This window comes from Scylla paramamosain, chromosome 32 (assembly GCF_035594125.1).
Source record: "Scylla paramamosain isolate STU-SP2022 chromosome 32, ASM3559412v1, whole genome shotgun sequence".
Lineage (NCBI taxonomy): Eukaryota > Metazoa > Arthropoda > Malacostraca > Decapoda > Portunidae > Scylla > Scylla paramamosain.
Window position 1 is genome coordinate 1,321,988 of NC_087182.1, and position 21,767 is coordinate 1,343,754.

At 42.8% G+C, this 21,767-nt stretch overlaps 1 protein-coding gene across 1 annotated transcript in view; it reads left to right on the forward strand.

Moving 5' to 3' along the window:
• Positions 1 to 21,767, forward strand: part of LOC135088998 (carbonic anhydrase-related protein 10-like) — a 183,403-nt gene that overhangs the window by 83,991 nt on the left and 77,645 nt on the right. Inside the window, exon 3 of the mRNA XM_063984115.1 lies at positions 17,768 to 17,827. Within this exon, the coding sequence (XP_063840185.1) occupies positions 17,768 to 17,827 (60 nt within the window). The remainder of the gene's footprint in view (positions 1 to 17,767; positions 17,828 to 21,767) is intronic.

Genomic DNA, 21,767 nt, shown 5'->3' on the forward strand with positions numbered 1-21,767 from the left:
CTCTCTCTCTCTCTCTCTCTCTCTCTCTCTCTCTCTCTCTCTCTCTCTCTCTCCATTAAAAGGCTAAGTGCACAGCGCATACCTCATAAACTCGCTACACGAAGTAACAGTTTTCATTTTAATAATAACACACACTGGAGTATTTTTTCTCTTCATATTTCAAAAGAACGAAGAAAAAAAAACAAGGTATAATAGCGAAGGAAGGAAGGAAGGTTTTGCAGGAATATAATTATACGAATTGGTTAACGACGATAATTAGAGGGTGAGAGAGAGAGAGAGAGAGAGAGAGAGAGAGAGAGAGAGAGAGAGAGAGAGAGAGAGAGAGAGAGAGAGAGAGAGAGAGAGAGAGTATAGTACGGTGAGTTAATGTGACAGTTACGGCCTGAAGGGGAAATATGAAGTAATGGAGAGTGGTGAAGTTAAAGTGAGGGAGGGAGGGAGAGAGTGATGGATGGCCGGATGGATGGATGGATGGTTGTTACGATGGATGGAGTGAGGAAGGAAGAAATAATTGCGAGGGAAAGAGGAAGGGAAGGATGAACTAATGGAGGAGGGAAACACGAGCCTAAATTAAAACCATGAATGCTGATAGTGGTGATGATGATGATAATGATAATAATAATAATAATAATAATAATAATAATAATAATAATAATAATAATAATAATAATAATAATAATAATAATAATAATGTGTGTTGTCTATACGCTTATTCTCAGTCCACTTCTCTGCTCCCCTTTATTTTTCAGTTCTAAGTTTAAAAAGATTACTTATACGCCTTCTAACACTTTAATAACTTGAATGATAAGTATGGCAGGACACATTCCACCTAAGTATACTTTTATTTGTACTTACCATCCACATTTTCAATAACAATCCACTTTTTCATTTCTATAACAATCCTGAAACATTCCTTACAAAACACCAAAATAAACGTGTGGATATTTTCGTCTCCTCTACACTGCAAACCCACACTCCCAGTACACTCTATCGTGCACCCTCCCCCAGCACCCGGCCCTCGCGCAGCACACAGGCAGCAGGCCAGGCACGGCGCTGCTCCAGGCAAGAGAAGCTCAATACTGCTGATAATGGAGAAAATTCAGCTAGTCAGATTCCACTACCCCTTTCTTTTTCCTCTGACGTAACTTTCGACAGGTGGAAAAATCGTACCTGCATTGCCAACACTTTTTAGCGACGGAGAAATGAGACTGTCAATGTCACTCAAACACAATGATGCACTTAATTCCCTCGACTCGTGTCTCGTCTCCGCTACCGTGGACTGAGCACACCACCACCATCACCACCACCACCACCATACTGTCACACCATGTCGCTGCTTTCTTACACCTCCATCTCCACTACACTACACATTATAGCACCATTTCATCTATTGTTTTCACTGTTTTTGACCTCCATCACCACCACTATCTCCATCACACCACACCACACTACACCACTTTTCTGTCACATCACCGTATCTCCAGCGCACTACACCACCGCAACAGGCCATAGCGCATTGTCATCACGTATTCTCTCGATTTTCGTCTCCACCATCACCCCCACAATACTGTCACACCGCCATACCACTACACCACGCCACACCAACGAAACACATCATAGCGTCCTGTCATCCATTGTTTTCCCGATTTTTCTCTCCCTGTTGTGCGTTTTTTTTTTACGATTCTGCTTCGGAAATTTGTCTGCTAAGGGATAAATGTGAGAGTTCAGTTTCCCCTTGTCTCTAAAATTATCTGGGATATCGAAAATATGAAGAAAAAAGGGAAGTTACTATTTTTTTTTTTACCTCAAGAACTGTATATATAATTTGAAAACTAAAGGATAACTTTTCACCAGAAGGGATATATTTTTTTAGAGAATTATTTTTTTTTCTCTCTCCCTCCACAAAGAATCTATTATAGGACTACAAAAATGTAAAGGAAAAGTAACCACGTGCTCCCCTTCTATAGAATGTGAAAGGTTTGAAACACTGGTTAGAGGTACGTGACTAACACCGCAAATATCTTGTATGGAATCGCGAAATTTTTGTCTTAAATTCGGAAAGAAGTAGCAAGAAGAGAAGAGAAGAGAAGAGAAGGAAAGGAAAGGAAAGGAAAGGAAAGGAAAGGAAAGGAAAGGAAAGGAAAGGAAAGGAAAGGAAAAGAAAGAAGAGGAAAGGAAAGGAAAGGAAAGGAAAGGTGGGGAGGGGAGGGGAGAGAAGGGAAGAGGAGAAGAGAAGAGAAGAGAAGAGAAGAGAAGAGAAAAAGAGAAAAAAGCATAACAAGAAGAGGAAGGACTAGAAAAAGAAAGAGTAACAAGAACAACAACAACAATAAGTAACAAGAACAACAACAATAATAATAATAATGTCAACGTAGAAGAAGAAGAAGAAGAAAATAAAAACTCCATTGCGTGTCCTGTTACCTATGAAGAGCACCTTAAGACTTCTTTAATCATTACAACCTCGACATGTTGAGGAGCAAAATTAACGTGTTTGGTCCAAAATTTTTTATTGCCTCGAGAAACAAAAATGAGGACTAGTCAACCGTGCACATCAATTTTAGAACGAGAAGGTGGACGTGGCTTCTATTTGTCCCTGAATTATGCACTGAACACACTCCCCATCACGTCCAATATACACGTCACTACATTTCCAACATTCAACATTCACACGCACGAGAGATACACCTGCCCAGCTAATCCGAGGCTAACCCGACATCCACTGCCATGTATAGCCGCAGAATTCATCTAAACTACCGCACACCTGACGCAATGCACACCTGAGCTGTAGTATATGTAAGTTTTCACACACACCTGACATCTGCTGCCACGTGTAGTCATAGCACGTACCTAAAATGCAACATACCTAACCACATACATAGGGTTCCATACACACCTGAAACAACACATGCCTAATCACTTATGTAAGGTTTCACACACACCTGACATGAGTTTCCCACACCTGACACACCACAACCACCACATCTGTTCCAACCACACATGAAACTTACACAGCACACACCACAACGCAAACCACAGCCACCACACCTATTCCAACCACACACCTGACTTTCCAAACACAGACAAACACACACACGCACCTGAGAATGGCGAATACTCCACATATGAGCGAGACTCGCGTGTCTGGCGCCATAAAATGAGTCTTTATTGACCATTAACATTTGAACTGTCGCATTCCCTTCCCCAAAAAATAAAAAATAAAAACAATAATAGAATGAACCGTAAAGCTGAAAATAAAGCAGAAATAAATATGAATACTTTACACCTTGGCTAAATAAAAGAACAAAAGTTACCAAAGCTACACAAATGCACTGCAAATATTATGCTTCCATTCCAATGCATAATTATACATATACATTTTTTCTGCTATTTTTTTTCACCTTCCATTAACCAAAGAGTGATATATATATGCATTTTTCCCCTCCACTGACTGCATTGTAAGAAAAGTTCACTTGCTTATTCTTTTGTTTTTCTCTGAAACTCCACGATGTAAGATTAATTACTGAAATCAAACACTGCTCGTTTCTCGCCTCATTTAACTGGCCTAATGGTGACGTGTGTGTGTGTGTGTGTGTGTGTGTGTGTGTGTGTGTGTGTGTGTGTGTGTGTGTGTGTGTGTGTGTGTGTGTGTGTGTGTAAACCGGATACAAATAAGGGATAAAAAAAAAAAGCAGGTGTGTGGGCTGGAACTGCCTCACCTGCACTTCAGAGAGCAAGGTGCAAATTAAAGGTGCCTCAGGTGTGTGTCAGGTGTGTGTGCCACGAGTGTGTTCCTTCACCTGCAAGCCTGGCTAAAAAATTACATCAAAGCGACCCGTGAAGAGGAGGAGGAGGAGGAGGAGGAGGAGGAGGAGGAGGAGGAGGAGGAGGATTGAGTCAAGAGTATTAAAATGATTTGCTAAATGGCGTTATTATTAATATTATTATTATTATTATTATTATTATTATTATTATTATTATCGTCGTTATTATTATCATTATTATGATTATTATTATTGTTAGTGGTTGTGGTAGTGGTGGCGATGGTGGTGGTGGTAGTAGTAGTAGTAGTAGTAGTAGTAGTAGTAGTAAAAGCATCGTAAAAATATATTTGATATATACCTAATCCCTAACTTCAAATAATCCTGCAAACTCAGAGCTTTTAATACCCTAAAAGAGAGAGAGAGAGAGAGAGAGAGAGAGAGAGAGAGAGAGAGAGAGAGAGAGAGAGAGAGAGAGAGAGAGAGAGAGAGAGAGAGTAATTTCACTATAACTCACTCCTTTGAATAAAAATTTACCGCCCAGCCAATCCGTCTTTCCCGTCTCACACTCTGAATAAACGGAACCTCCATCATTCTGCACTGCCAACGCATTTCTTTCCATTATTCATCGCGTACTTGAAATACACACCAACACACACACACACACACACACACACACACCATCACCGTCACTATCACTATCACCCTTCCTCTGCGCATCCGGCCATCAGCACTTGCCTGTCTATTGTGCCCTGAATACAATAGAGGTGAGAATTCCTATGTACTTCACAACACAGTAAATGATAAATATTCAACGCGGGGAAAAGTGTTTATTCATCATTCACTTCGACCTGTACACACGCCCACACCAACACACACACACACACATAGCAAGCCAAGCCGAACAGAGCCGAACAGAGAAGACCTGGGCCGCCTACACTCATTTACCACCTCTCTACACTCTACACGGCTATTCGATACATAGGTCACCGGTGCTCTGTTCTATTTACAAGGTACACAACACTCCCTGCCACCCACCACCACCACCACCACGAAAGGAACACACCCACACATCCACACACCCTCTCAGCCACTCACAACCAGCAACTGTTCGCTCTCTCATCTATCAATCATTTCTCAACGCCTGTACGTAGCCAGGTGTCACTCAAAGGGAACTGCAGAGAGCCATACGCTGTCTAGTTTGTCAGTCTGTTGCCACGTCTCGTCCTCGTAAAGCCTGAAGGAATCTGAGGCGACGGGAGATGCAGGAAGGGGGAGGAAGGAGGTATGGAATGCTGGCTCTCTGTTATCACGCGTCCTTCGATTTACAAGAGCCTATTGGTAACTTCTGTACTGATACTGTAATGAAAACTGGTGACACTATTTGGTGTATAATAGAATGCATTAAGTACATGTTAACATAGTCATCCCTAAACTCTCACAATTTTTAAAGTATACGTTCCTGTCAATTGTCCAAAAAAGTACAACCACGTTTTTTATTTACGAGTATCTATTTTTTTTCACGTAGAGGGTAACAATCACACACACACACACACACACACACACACACACACACACACACACACACACACACACACACACACACACACACACACACACACACGTCTCCTTTACCCCAGCACCCTCCCCACGCACGCCTTCCCGCTCATCCTGCACGCACCGAGCCCTCCGCGCGCCCATGCATCACCGAACTACATCATTTCATACTTAGGGGAAGCGTGTCCTCCTGCGATATTAAACATTCAATAGAAGGAACAACACGGCGTCACGCTACCAGCCCGCCACCCACCTGACGCCTAGGTGCACGATGACAGCTGCTCCTCCCTCTCCTGCTACTCCTCCTCCTCCTCCTGCTTTATTACTCCAGTCTGCCTATCCCATTAGCATACCTTCCTGTTGTCATCATTACTCCTTGGCTATTATTAAGCTATTTTCTTGTTTATCATAATTATTGTACATTAGCACTAGTTATTTCCTCGGACGTGTAAAATATATACTTCTCTCTCTCTCTCTCTCTCTCTCTCTCTCTCTCTCTCTCTCTCTCTCTCTCTCTCTCAGGTGTACCCACGTTCAATTCACAGCCCCATAAAGTCACAACGAGGTCCTTGGCTTGGGTATTTGCCCCTAAAGACGCCGTCGTCATCCTTTGCGCCGCACGAAGGAAACATTCTGAACTCCGCGGAAGGAAAAACATGCACGAGGAGGGAGGGAAATAAAAATATGCAAGGGGAAAAAACACGTAAAAGAAACGCCAACAAAAAAGTTCTCTAAGGTCTACTTCCGGAGAGAGAGAGAGAGAGAGAGAGAGAGAGAGAGAGAGAGAGAGAGAGAGAGAGAGAGAGAGAGAGAGAGAGAGAGAGAGAGAGAGAGAGAGAGAGAGAGAGAGAGAGAGAGAGAGAGAGAGATAGTTAAAAAGTGTGATTGTTATTCGTGCAACTTTTCTTTCCTCTTTCTTTTCTGCCAAAACAAGAGCTAAGCAAAATATCTTCCCGGAAAAGCCAGAACCTGATCTTCCTCTTCCTCTTCTTCCTCCTCCTCCATAACCCAATCTTTATCATCTTCCTTCTTCACACTTAATCTCTTCTTGCTTCCCTCTATACCGATCCTTCTCTTCATCATCATCTTCCTCCTCTTCCTCCATACCACAATTTTTATCCTCCTCCTTCATTTACTCTCGTTTCTTCCTCCTCTCCTTTTATACCAATCCTTTACATCTTCCTACTCCTCTTTACCATATCTTCTTTCTCCTCTTCATTCCTACACCTTATACCTCCCTCCTTTTTCCCATCCATACACTATCTTCCGTCTTCCTCTTCCTCCATACACTTCCTTTCCTTCCTCCTCCTCCTCCTCTTGTTCCTCCTCTATACTGCCTCTCCACCTTCACAAGATGCTCCAAATGTAAACACAGTGTTGCCAGCCATTCCTCCTCAGTTCTCGTGAGAGGAAGCAAGACAAACAAGGCTGACAATCTAAGTTCTCTAAAGTTTCTCTCCTTGTAAATCCCAAAGACCACGAGCCTATCCTCCTCCACCTCCTCCTCCTCCTGGTACCTGCAGAAGGCGTCGACGCGGGTAAAGCACGACCCTCGACACATCACCTTTGTGTATATCACGCGCTAACTTTCCCGCAAAAAACTTCATTGCATCACTAAAACTGCAACGATCACGGGGAAAGGAAGGTGTACGTGGTGACAAATGGAGAGATTATTCACAAGTTATTGCAATGAACGCCGCCAGATGGAGACAGTGTGGATTGGAGACTGAGTGAACGAAGCGGAGGGGATGTGAAGGAGTGGTGACAGAGTGGAAGTGAAGGAAAGGAAAGTTGAGACGTAGAAGGTAAAATATGGAAGGTCATGTTTTTCTTTAGATTGCATGAAGGAAAAGAGTAATGAGGAAGGTTAAGGTAGGTAGGTAGGTAGGTAGACAGATAGATAAAGAGAAAGAGAGATAAGAAAAAGGATAGATAGACAGATACTCACAGACAGATAGGTCGGTTAAGTATTAGCTTAGGTGAGTAGATACCAGGTTAGGTGGGTGGGTACAAGGATAGGTGAGATAAATACTAGGATAGGTAGGATAGGAACTTGATATGTGGGTGGCTGTTGTGGGTAGGTGGGAAGATAGACGGACAAACAGATAGCTAAATATTCAAAGATAAACAGGTAAGTGGGATAGATACTAGGATAGGTAGGTAGGTACTAGGTAGGTGGGTGGCTGGGTGGGTTGGTGAACGGCTGAACGCCTCCTTGTATTTACTGAGGGAGTTGTGAGTCGCGGGAAAGTTGTCGCCGCGCACACTGGTCTCACAAGAGCTGGAGGCAAGTTTTCAGAGCCAATAACAACTTTGAGGAATACCTTAGATTCTGACTACGTACAGCTGGAATCGTGGGAAGCTATGCGCCGCTCCTATAGACGTGTGTGTGTGTGTGTGTGTGTGTGTGTGTGTGTGTTTACCGACCTCTATCCTCTCTGCCCTCTTCTGCGACGCACCTGCCATAGACTCTTCATATCTCTCCTATCAGTGTATGAGGATGGCTTACTATCTGGCAGTACCCGGGTAAGGGAGTCTGTGGTGCCCTGCGACTGACGTTTGGCGATAAACTAGCTTCTCCTTCAGTGTGGGACGATGCTTCGCTCTTCTCTTTTTCATTACAGTACCTCCTTTTCTATGATCACTTCCCCGTTTTTTTCTCTCTCTCTCTCTCTCTCTCTCTCTCTCTCTCTCTCTCTCTCTCTCTCTCTCTCTCTCTCTCTCTCTCTCTCTCTCTCTTTTGTACGTAAGTGTTTCTATCTTTCCCTAACTGTCTTCTGCCCTCTTCTTTCCTCCCTTCCTGTCTTCCTTCCTGCTGCTCACTCCCGTCGCCTTTCATAAGACTATTACCAATTGATTCTCTCTCTCTCTCTCTCTCTCTCTCTCTCTCTCTCTCTCTCTCTCTCTCTCTCTCTCTCTCTCTCTCTCTCTCTCTCTCTCTGTGAATAACTTCCGCTATCTTAAAGTTACGACCACCCTATTTTCCTCTCCCTTCCCTCCTTATTCCCACGACACTGCCTCTCCATTCTCTTCCCACGCCCATGTCTTCCCCCTCTCCCTCCTCTCCCTCCCTTTCTCTCCTCCTTACAACGACGTCCTGTCCTGCATTTATTTTCTCCTCCTCCTTCTCTCTCAACCACTCCCTGCATCTGCCTTCCCACTGTTACCTGCTCTCTCTCCCTCTCTCTCTCTGCCTCTCCCTCCCCTCCTTCGGTCCAGGCGTAGGAAATGTAGTAAATCCTCGGCTCTGCGATTTATTGTGAGGACCAAAAGTAAAGCCATGACTTATGAGTGGCTGAGGGACGCGGAACTCTCGCTCTTACGACACAGAAGCATTGGGAGCCTCTGGAGCGTTGCAGGACCGCCCCGCGCTACCCGTTGACACACGGAACAGCTGGCGATGGATATCTTTATGGCGCGCAGCTGGTCGTAATGTACAGCTGCACTTTGTTGATACGATACTCACGAGGGCTTGGCCGGAAAACTGCCGTTGAGATCTACGTACTAGCTTCCTGCCGCTGTCCTTACTAGTGTTCTTACAAGGGTTCTTACTGGTGGTGAGGGAGCGCGCTGCCTCAAGAGGAAGATGGAGAGTGGGCATCAAGAAAACATGGGCCAGGGAAGCAGGGCAAGACACCGACATGTGCTGCGTGTTGAGTTATCGTGGTAATGGTGTTCTTCTCTCGTGTTGAGCAACGAAGTGAGACATTTACACACACAGACGCTTGCTGACACCGACGCAGACACACACACACACAATTAGATAGATAGACACGATAGATAGATTGATAGATAGATACAGACAGATAAATAGACACACAAATAGACAGATGAATAGTTACTGAACAGAAGTAAACACAAAACAAAAATTAAATGAAAAACCACGAGTAAAATTAATAAAATAAAATACAGATGTACATTCATGGTCCACAATGTACGCTAAACCAGCAAAACGGTCATTCCACACACACACACACACACACACACACACACACACACACACACACACACACACACACACACACAAAAACAACACGTAGCCAGGTGACGTTGAGTAAAACATGAATATAACAGGCGTGAAACATCCACTGCCTACATCTGTTGCCTCATGAATTATTGCTACGTTTGTTGTTCCTGCGTCGCGTGGAGAGCAAAACGAGGCACGAATAAACGCATATGAACAAATTGTGGCCAGATGACGCTGAGTGAAGCATTAGTATAAAACTCTGCCTGCTGAGTGCTGCGTTATTGTTACGCTGTTATTGCTGTTTCATTTTTTTTTTTTTATTGAATAGTGGTAGAAGAAGAAAGAAACTTATAAGCTCGTATTGCCAAAACAACGCCAAGTACTGTGAGTAAAAGTTATTATTATTATTATTTTTTATTTATTTTTTCATTTATTTATTATTTATTTATTTATTTATTTATTTATTTACTTGTTTTTTTTTGTTAGGGAAGGATAATAAATTAGCTTTTATTTTCTACTTGTAATGGTTTGTATTTTTTTTTTTTCGTGCACTGATTCCACAAAAAAAAAAAAAAAAAAAACATTTTGGTAAAGATAATTAATTAGCACCTCATTTTTTTCTTGCATTTACTTGTGTTTCTTTTCTCTTCTTGTTTTGACACCATGGTATGGAACACACAATTAAATAGCCTTCAATTTTTCCTGAATTAGTTTTTGTCCTTGATCTCTCTATTGTGCATAAAGAAAAAAAAAAGCTAATTCTTTTTTTTTCTTTGTTTTGACTCCATGACAAAAGTAAAAAAAAAAATTGGAAAACGCAATTAACTATTTTTTTTTTTTTTTCATTTTTCCGGAGATAGTTTTTCTTTTTCCTTTCTCTCTCTATTGTGCATAAAGAAGAAAAATAAAACATTATACAAACTAAACACGAGAAAGCAACAATAAGGCATAAGCAGAAACACCACACATCTGTTTAGAGTTTAATTATACTCAATTAATCTTCTCTTGTCGCCCTTTGTTGTGTGAGGCCTACCACTTTCTTGCCCCGTCCAGCACCCAAGACCCACACGGGAACACTGCCAAGGGAGCTTCGGTTAGGTTAGGTTAGGTTAGGTTAGGATAGGTTAAGTTAGGATAGGACAGGATAGGATAGGATAGGATAGGTTAGGTTCGGTTACGTTTGTTAGGTTAGGTTACGTTTGCTAGGTTAGGTTAGGTTAGTATAGGTTAGTATAGGTTAGGTTAGGTTAGGTTAGGATAGGTTGAGTTAGGTTAAGTTAGGTTAGTTAGGTTAGGTAAGGTTAGTTAGGTAAGGTAAGGTAAGGTAAGGTTAGGTTAGGTTAGGTTAGGTAAGGTAAGGTAAGGTAAGGTAAGGTAAGGTAAGGTAAGGTAAGGTAAGGTAAGGTAAGGTAAGGTAAGGTAAGGTAAGGTTAGGTTAGGTTAGGTTAGGTTAGGTTAGGTTAGGTTAGGTAAGGTAAGGTAAGGTAAGGTTAGGTTAGGTTAGGTTAGGTTAGGTTAGGTAAGGTAAGGTAAGGTTAGGTTAGGTTAGGTTAGGTTAGGTAAGGTTAGGTTAGGTTAGGTTAGGTTAGGTAAGGTTAGGTTAGGTTAGGTTTACGTTTGCTTTGGTTTGGTTTAGTTTAGAATGATTTAGTTTAGTTTGGTTTGGTTTCCTTAGGTTTGGGTTTGGTTTGGCTAGGTTAGGTTTGGTTTCGTTTGGTTTGGCTATGCTGGGTTAAGTTAGGTTAGGGTAGGCTAGGTTACACAGGGTAGGACTGACCTGGAATAGGACAAAGCTGGAATGAAACTAAAATGGAAAAGGAATGAGACGCAATAGGACAGAGAGAGAACAGCACTGCGTTTACATAGGACGGAGAGAGAACAGGACTAAGCGAGAACAAGACTAAGCTGACACAACTGAGAGACGGATTGCGGAGAAAGGAGCGTCAACGTGAATAGAAAATGAAAGAGGACTGGAAAATATACGATGCCAAGTATTAGAAAGGCGCTAACACTAATGGCTCACAAATCACAAGTAATGAAGTCAACGTGTCTGTAAGGTGATGTGTCAGCAAGGATATGGAGAGAAGTGACCCCTCTCCCTTTTACTCTCCCTCCCTCTCTCTCTCTCTCTCTCTCTCTCTCTCTCTCTCTCTCTCTCTCTCTCTCTCTCTCTCACGGTCACCTCAAGATTTACGACTTATAATTATATTTCTTCAAGGCGATGTGAGAAAAAAAGGAGAGGAATTAAAGGGTGAAGAAATATGAGAGAGAGAGAGAGAGAGAGAGAGAGAGAGAGAGAGAGAGAGAGAGAGAGAGAGAGAGAGAGAGAGAGAGAGAGAGAGAGAGAGAGAGAGAGAGAGAATCCATCCACTAACACAGCAACAAAGAAAAAAATTAAAAAAAAACAAGCAAACAAACAAATCCTGGAACATAATTTCAGACTAAGAACGAGGATAGCAGGGGAAGAAGAAAAAGGGACAGAGGGGAAAAAGGAGAAAGAGGGGAGACACAGAATGGAGAGGAGGGGAAAAGGTACGAGGGAAGGGAAGAGCAGGAAATGAACGTGAAAAGGGGAATGAGAGGGGAGAGATGATGAGGGGAAAGGGGAGACGGGAAGGGAGATGAGAGGAGCAAGGAGAATAAGGGAGCGAAGCATTTAGATAACGGGGAGAAATGTGAGGGGAGAGGAGGGGGAGAGGAGGAAATAAGTGAGAGGAGAAGAGGATAGGGGAGGAGGAAAGAGGGGAGAGGAAAGGAGAACTGGCAGAGGAGAGGAAACTAAGAGAAGGAAGAGGGTGATGAGACGTAAGAGGAGACAAGGGGAGGGGAGGAATCGGAAAGGAGAGGAGGGGAGGGGAAGAAATCTACAGAGACAAGGGGAGGGGAGAGGGCTGGAGGCGTGGGGGTATTACAGGGAGACGCGAAGCACACACCCACCCCCCAAGGCAGCCAAGCAGCTACTGAGAGGCCATATCTAATGCAAGGGAAGTAATGCTCAGGCCAAACATCGGATAAATATTAGAGGCGGTTGAGGCGATGTTCCGGGGAGGCTCCTGCTGGGTATTCCTCCTCTTGTTACCTCCTTATCTTCCTCCCTCCTTCCTTCCCTCCGTTCCTACCTCATGCTGTTCTTTCTTTCCTCCTTCCCTTTTTCTATTCTTATCTGTCATTCTTCATATCTGCATTCCTCCTCCGTTTCTTTAATCCATTCCTAACTTGTGCTCTCCATTCCTTATTCTATTATTTGGTCTTCCTTTGTATTCCTTTCACTTGTATTACGCTTTCTACTTTTCCTCCTCCTCTCCTTCTCCTCCTCCTCCTCCTCCTCCTCCTCCTCCTCCTCCCTACCACTCTTCCAACTCATTTAAAATCTATGATCGCCGGAAAATGTCAGAGAGGAACAAAAGATAAATCGGCGCAATAAAAGTTTAATTCAATAATGTGTGTGCACGCGGCTGCCTTTGTGAGAGTACTGGATCCTCAATTAATCTGCATCACATAAAGGAATCTAATTACGCGCCAAAATAGCCGGTCATGCGTTCAGATTTTACAGAAACAATACAGAACAAAAATAGAGATAGACAGAGAATTAGTGTATTTTCTCTTCTAACAGTGTGCTTGACAACGGAGGGATAGGTATGTACGTGTTATGCTTCTCTTAAACGTACATTCATACATACAGACACGTACGAACGCAAGGAAGAAAAATAGTTATATAATTTTTTCTACTAGTGTGCTTGAGAACGCGGTATTATGACGAGAGAGACGGGTTTTGTACTTCTCTTACACGTACGTATACTCACACACACACACACACACATACATATAGACACAGACGCACAAAAAAAGTATATATTTTTTTTTTTTTTTTTTTATCTAGTGTGCTTGATAACTCCATATTATGACTAGGGAGGGATAAGTGCATGTTTTGTACTTCTCTTACACGTAGGTACACTCATACATACACACATACCTAAACACACACAAGCACTTATAAAACAATGGTTGTATACATAGATTCTTTTCACCAATGTGCTTCACAATGCAATACTGTGACCAGGTATACGTAGGTGTGTGTTTTATGCTTCTCTTATACTTACGTGCACACACACACACACACACACACACACACACACACACACACACACACACACGCCCTGACATCAATTACCGTCATCAATTCGCAACATAATGACACATATTACTCTTTCCACTTCGCGTCGTAAAAAGCCGACGTATTTTTCTGCCTCTCTCGCGCCCTGTCTGAATATAAATGAAATGGAAATTACAAATATAGTCCCATTTTGCAAGCCTCACTAGATATGAAAGGGAGATCAATGTAAGAAATTGCTTCCCGAATAGAGCGGTACATGAATGGAATAGGACAGAATGGACTCGGTAATCAGGTTGTTAGTGCGTGTTAGTACCGAGTCAATCAGGAATTTTAAAAGAAGATTAGACGAATTTACAGATGGGGATGATGGGTGAGAATTGGAAAGCCAATCAGGAGCTTTAAAGGAAGATTAAACGAATTTACATTTGTGGATGGTGGGAGGGAATTGGAAAGCATGTTTTTATCATACAGAGACTGCCACGTGTAGGACTTAACGGCTTCTTCCTTAATGAATCCACACCTGATTACTACAACTCTTGACTCCATTCGTTTATTCGTCTATTCCCATTCACCAACCAATCTGAAAACCACTTCCTTCTCTACACCAATATCTGAACCGTGGAAAAAGCTTCAGCGAGTCTTTGAACCATCATTATGAACCGCAGAGCCACTCACTCACGACTGCTTTGGATTCATTTGACCCGCGAAGCACTCACTCAGGAAACGACCGGGGAGGCAAGCGTCCATCCAATATTTGCAAAGGTGAGACAATACGGCGCAATTACCTGACGAAGAACTTGCCTCTCAAACTTCACAGATGGGGCGCCAATTGTCTCTGGACGCTCGACTCTGCTTCATTTGCGGCCGTAACGAAGCTTTGTCCGGGGGATCGACACTCGCGAAGCACCGAGCGAAGCACCGAGTTGATTCATTGGTGGTTCGTAAAAAGATTTGTTCCTGGCGACGCTCCGAATTCCTGTTTCGTTAAATTGAACAGATTATGAAGGATCCAGGAGAAGTTAGTGTTTTGTTATTGTGAAGAACACGATGATGAAATGTTGAGAGAGAGAGAGAGAGAGAGAGAGAGAGAGAGAGAGAGAGAGAGAGAGAGAGAGAGAGAGAGAGAGAGAGAGAGAGAGAGAGGTTAATTAAGTTATTCATCATTTGGGAGCATGAGTGAGTAGTAGTAGTAGTGGGGGAGGCGGTGGTGGTGGTGGTAGTAGCTTTGATATGATGATTAATAACTGGTAATAAAAACTACTACTACTACTACTACCACTACTACTACTACTACTAATAATAATAATAATAATAAACAATAATAACTAATTCGTAAGGATCTACAATCCAATAAAACAAGTGAACAACAATGAAATTTTCCTCTCCAAGCGTTTAACCTTCGACTTTTCAATCTCAAAAATGTCCATCAACCCACGTCAACAGCTGACCCGTGGAGGTAAACGGCGCAAAAGAAAGGAGGTAAATGGCGCAAAACAAAAGCGGTAGACGGAGCAAAACAAAGGCGTTAATGGCACAAACCAAGGGCGGTACATGGCGCATCAACAGAGGCGGTACATGGCGCGGCAACCCTGCATGCATTCCTTCCACTGGACACTGCAATAGTCGTAAAGCACACATTCTAATCGGTATTCGCAGATATGTAAACAGAACAATCCGGGCTATAAAACTGTTTAAAACTCGTGGTAGTTTGCATACGTGCTGCCTAACTTTCACGCCAGCTTTCGAAAACATGGCAACACTGCAGCTTAATCCTACTACACCTTTCTGGCCTTCCTTCCTTTTCCCCTTGTCTCTTACTTACCGCCGTTTTCTTTGTATATAGGAAATGTGACGTGAACGCATCCTGCCATCTAGCGGCGACTTAACACACTTACACTGCTATGAACACCCTTCGTTAACCTCCACTGCGTTGTAAATATTGTTTGCGTGAAGACAGACAAGACGAATGAGGGAAATTGAGGTTAACTGTCCTGTTTGCGAGTTTTGAGAAGTAAGAACAGAAATCGAGGAACCGATTACAAAAGTCTAGAGAAAACCAGTTGAAGGAAGAAGATCGAAGGAAGACAGCGAGTGAGAGGGATGGAATTGTGGTTCAGCTGTAAAGGTTACGAAACACAGAGGAAGATGCAAGGGACAGAAGCAACTGGAGAAAACTCGTACATGGCGCCAACCCTACGGAAAAGGCGAAAAAAAAAATATATATATACAGGAAAAGTCTAAAAAAGTTGATGGTTAAAGGTGGTTATTGGTGGTTATTGTCTAGCTGTTAAAGGGTTAAATCAGTCTATCAATAAGTTAATCAATGAATCCTCTTCTTCCTAATAATACAGAACATTACTCACCTCATCTCTCGTTTTCTTCAAGCCTCCATGATTGGCACTCGTCAGTCACCAACCCGCGCTGTCTAAAATACGTCCTTTAGCGAAATATTATCCGTATACGCTTGTTATTTAGCGAGAAACTGAGGCACAGACTTTACACGACACTGAAACATATGTACAAGTCCATCCAAAATTTCTCATATGTTTCAACCATCACATCTCACTTTGAACAGGCTGTAGCGTAATATACCAGAGTTTTCAAAGGTGCTTTCGTGGTTCTAAGGATAGTTTAACACGGATTCTACATCATTAGTTGGTAATATACGTACAATAATCGATCCGACACTTACCACAGACCTTAGCATGTCATCTCACTTAAAACATGCTGTAGCGTAAAATATCGGAGTTTTATTTAAGGATCTTGTGATTCTAGGGACAGTTTTACGTGATATTGGAGTTTTCAAGGCTGTTTTCGCGATTCTAGAGACAGTTTTATGTGATACTGGAGTTTTCAAGGATGTTTTCGTGATTCTAGGGACAGTTTTACGTGATACTGGAGTTTTAAGGATGTTTTCGCGATTCTAGAGACAGTTTTACGTGATACTGGAGTTTTCAAGGATGTCTTCGTGATTCTAGAGACAGTTTTACGTGACACTGGAGTTTTAAGGATGTTTTCGTGATTCTAGAGACAGTTTTACGTGACACTGGAGTTTTCAAGGATGTCTTCGTGATTCTAGAGACAGTTTTACGTGACACTGGAGTTTTAAGGATGTTTTCGCGATTCTAGAGACGGTTTTATGTGATACTGGAGTTTTCAGGGATGTTTTCGTGATATCGGAGTTTTCAGGTTTCAAGAGAACCAGAACAACCATCTCCGTATGCACTGAGAACTATACTGATGAGAGAACAAAGCGTTTCCCAACACGAGCACAGATTACTTCACACCCTTCACACATCTCGTCCACCATCACCTCCCGCGACTGGTGGTGGTGGTGGTGGTGGTCACGTGGTCAAGAGGGACGCCGCACCGCCAGTTAGCACTTAATTACTCACTTATATCCACTTGCAAAGCTCATAACTCAAAGGTAAATAACGTTTTCCCGCCGCTATCTATAAATCTTCATTACGTTCTTGCAGTCAGCGCGGAAAAATCGTGGCCACAGTGCTTGGTTATAATTAGTCTTGTTAAACACAAGCCGGTTACTTTCAGCCATGCATCAGGGAGAGGGAGAGGAGGGGGACGGGGAAACCACTCTCACGTCGCTCAGTCCTCGCCACCACAGTGAAGGAAAGATGAACTGACAGGAGAGGAAAGAGAGAGTTGTGGAGTTTTGAGGAGAGAATGAAGAGAAAGGGTAAAAGTATATTTGAATTTTGAAGAGAGAAAAAGGAGAGAGGAAGAATTTAGAAACGAGATAGAGGAGAGGAGAGTAAGAAGATACTGTGCAAAGGAAAATAAAGTAGAGAAAAAAAAATGGTTAAGAGATTTTTGGAGAGAGAGAGAGAGAGAGAGAGAGAGAGAGAGAGAGAGAGAGAGAGAGAGAGAGAGAGAGAGAGAGAGAGAGAGAGAGTAGATAGAAACACATAATACATCCAATCTCCCAAAGTGGCAGTACTTACCATGCATTCTCTCTGTTATTCACACATTAACTTACAACAAATGTCGGGAACACTGATTGAAAACCTGCCAATCACCTTCAGTATTTACTCCAATGTGCCTTCTATTGGATTACGCCCAGCCATTAGCATCATTCTTCCACCCCCGTCTGCTACCCGCGCCTCCCTCACCCTCATTGGCCTCCCTCACTCCTCCCTGTGTTTTTTTTTTCCTAGCACAATGAGAGATGATTTTTGCGGAGCTATACAAAGAATACTTTCAATATACGTAAGGATATTTCAATTTGCTCGTGATTTGTGGCTTAGTTTTCATCTTATGTATATTTCTGATGGACCATTTCTGCATGCCTTGTATAATTTGTTTGGTGTGGTCAATAAAACATCTATCTATTTATTTATCTATGTGTTTCAGATGCGGGCGTCGGTCTAGGGTGGAACTGGGAGATGTGGTGGACCTACGACGGCATCTCAGGTTAGTCTCGCCTCTTCTTTATCTGTCACGGAGCAGCTATGTGTCTATGGGCCGTATTCTGAAAGGCTTTGCTCTCTCACTACGACTGTTTTCAAAGCCCGCAGCGTGATTAGCCGGGTTCTCAAGAGTGTTTCTCTGGTTGATAATGTGGTAACCTTGTTAATCTGTCAATAGAAACGTAAAATCACTCTTGAAAACCCTTGTACTTTCACCACGACTATTTTCTAAGGCCACAGATAATTAGGCGGGTTCTCTAAGAGTGTTCCTCCATCACTACAAACGTAAAAAAACATCCTTAAAAACCCGTGTAACCATCTAAAGTAGAGCCTTTTGAAAGTAGTAGAGGTGCGATGCAGAAGCTTTTCAGAATATAGTCGTTTATCAGGTGCTGTGTTGTGCTGGAGAAGGTCTGGTAGTGTCACTCTGGCCTACGTATATCAAGGCGCCCAGTTTCTCTCTCTTCTGCCTTTACTACATGATATATACAGATGCTTCCGGCCAACTGCTGTACTTTGCCATGTTGTCTTCTATTTTGGTTTAGTTGTTCCCTTTTTCTACTGGAGTTTATGACTGAGTTTGGATTAGTTTACAGGTACAGATAAGTTTCCAGACTCATGAATCCGAAGATTAGAATAGAACGACCATTTTCATAACAATAATAACAATAAAAATAGTAATAATAATAATAATAACCTAACCTAAAACAGTCGTACTCGTAACTGTCACCACACGAGCAGGTTCACAGGTTCACAGGTCCACAGGTACAGGTTCACAGGTTCAAAGAAGCGGGCGAACCTTCACGACCACTAAAAACCACAAACCACGAACCAGAACCATCACACGGCGACACGAGTAACGCGCGACTGAACCCAAAGTGAACCTGATCTCATCCCGGGAAGCGTCTCATTAATACTCAGCGGAGTGTTAACGCAGACATAATGCGGCTGGGCTGGGTAATTACCTACACCATCAGCCAATATTAAACGGCCTTATTTCGCGGCGCATCTTTCAGTTTCAATTAATTTTATCCACTTGGGGAGTCAGAAAAGTGCGTGTGTGTGTCGTTTGATGCCGCGCTGCCTCGTCCGCCGCCAGATGTCGCGTGTGTGAGGTTGAAAGTAACAGTCGGGTTTGACTACATTTATTTTTTTCTTTCTGGACATCTCTTTTCCTGAACTTAAAGGCTTGTTGGTGAATTGCAATGGTGGTGGTGGTGGTGGTGTATGGTGTGAGTGAGTGAGTGAGTGAGTGAGTGAGTGAGTGAGTTGGTTGGTTGGTTGGTGAGTGAGTGTGTGTGACTTAGTTGGTTAGTTAGTTAGGAAATTGGATCATCAGTCAGTCAATTTGTTAATTAGTTAGTGAGTAAATCAGTTAGCTACATAGTTAGTCTGTCAGCTTTATCAGGTATTCAGTTCATTAATCACTCAATCACTTATTCACTTATTTATTCAGTTATTTATTTAGTTAGTCATCAGTTTATTTCTAACGCAAAAATAAGACAGGCCAAAGGACAAAAAACGGGGAAAAAGGCCCATAATTTCTCACTCCTTAAAAAGAAAAGCCAAAAGAAGATACAAAGTTTAAATGGAAGTTGCTGGTTCTAAATGAAGGTTTTATGAAATAATGTTTTGTCAGAGGTGGTGGTGGTGGTGGTGGCAGTGGTGGTATCTGCCAAGGAAGAGGCTATAGTGAGAGAGAGAGAGAGAGAGAGAGAGAGAGAGAGAGAGAGAGAGAGAGAGAGAGAGAGAGAGAGAGAGAGAGAGAGAGAGAGAGAGGAAAATCAAATTCTCTCTCTCTCTCTCTCTCTCTCTCTCTCTCTCTCTCTCTCTCTCTCTCTCCCTCCCAACAACTTTCTCCATTTAAGTTCGAAGGTTTGCAATACCTTTTCCTTCGGATCCAGTCCATGTATCTGTTTCTCTCTCTCTCTCTCTCTCTCTCTCTCTCTCTCTCTCTCTCTCTCTCTCTCTCTCTCTCTCTCTCTCTCTCCCCTGTGTGTGTGTGTGTGTGTGTGTGTGTGTGTGTGTGTGTGTGTGTGTGTGTGTGTGTGTGTGTGTGTGTGTGTGTGTGTGTGTGTGTGTGTGTGTGTGTGTGTGTGTGTGTGTGTCAACGTGTCAATCTTTTGTGGGTGCGTCTGTCAAGTGTGTGTGTGTGTGTGTGTGTGTGTGTGTGTGTGTGTGTGTGTGTGTGTGTGTGTGTGTGTGTGTGTGTGTGTGTGTGTGTGTGTGTGTGTGTGTGTGTGTGTGTGTGTGTGTGTGTGTGACTGACCTGTCCGTTTGTATGACAGTCTGTCTGCTACTCTCTCTCTCTCTCTCTCTCTCTCTCTCAAATGAACCACTGAGAGAGAGAGAGAGAGAGAGAGAGAGAGAGAGAGAGAGAGAGAGAGAGAGAGAGAGAGAGAGAGAGAGAGAGAGAGAGAGAGAGGTCTTTACCCACAAGCCCCCTCCACGAGTCATCAAAACACCCTTATTTCCAAAGACCAACAGAGCGCGTGGTTCCAAATGGTTCCAAATCCGAATATAATCGCGAGGTGACTGATGCATAATGAACCTCCGTGCCTCGTTTGATGGCAGGATGCGTGACACTGACTAACTTATCACAACCTAACGGTGATTACAATTTAACTTAGTATTACGGCCTAGCTTGACTTAAATTCACAACTTTTATATCACGGCTTAGCTTATTTAATTTAAACTCGCAAGTTTTATATCTTATTTAACTTGGGATCACAACTTACAATCAACTTATTTTTCTTATTTTACTTAGAATTAAAACTTATTTATCTTTCTTAACTTAGAATCAACTTACTTATTTTATTCAGAATCACATCTTATTTACCTTACTTAATATCACAACTTGGAATCAACTTATTTTTCTTATTTTACTTAGTCACAACTTAATTACCTTACTTTACCTACGATCAAAATTTCACTAACCTAACTAAGACTCACAATTTGACTTATTCAACTTATTTAACTCAGGGTCACAAGTTTACTTAGAATCATGACTTTTTTATCTTATTTTATTTGGGATCAGAACTTAACTTATAGAATGACAACTGAACTTATCCAGCTTACTTAACTTAGCATCACAATTTGTTTAACTTATTTTGTTTACGATCCCAACTTAACTTATTAAAAAAAAAAAAAGAAAGAGGCAATTGTAAGACATAATACTAAGACTATGTGAAAATTTTCCAAACCCGTAGGAAAAAGAATGTACTTTTTTACACACACACACACACACACACACACACACACACACACACACACACACACACACACACACACACACAGAAACACACACTTTGACGTAGAGAAAACGCAAACTTCAAAGAGAGAGAGAGAGAGAGAGAGAGAGAGAGAGAGAGAGAGAGAGAGAGAGAGAGAGAGAGAGAGAGAGAGAGAGAGAGAGAGAGCAACAAGTGACATCAAATCCAATTTCGACCTACCAAAACAAAAATAAGAACAAGCATTTCGGAGACAACACAAGGCTCACCGTGAATATGTAGACAGTGATGCTTCTTAGAGCCAGCGGGAAGCGAGGCGGGAGGAGGAGGCGGGAAGAGGAGGCGGGAGGAGGAGCGAAGAAGCCGGAGGAAGGGGTGGGAGGAGGCGAGAAGAGGCTTGAAGAGGAGAGAAGAGAAGGCAGAAGGAGGAGCCGAGAAGAGGGGGAGACGCAGGGGGGAGAGACGAGAGGAGGATGCAGGAGGAAGAGGGGGAAGGAGGCGGGAAGTAATTGGAGGAGGCCGGAAGAGGTGGGAGGGGTCAGAAAGAGGCGGGAAGAGGGGGGATGAGTCAGGAAGAGACGGAAAGAGGCTTCAAAAGACCAGGGAGAGGAGGGAGGAGGAGCGAAGAGGAGGCGGGAAGAGGCGGGAAGAGCCGGGAAGAGGTGGGAAGCGAAGGCGGGAGGAGCCGAGCGAGAGAGAGAGAGAGAGAGAGAG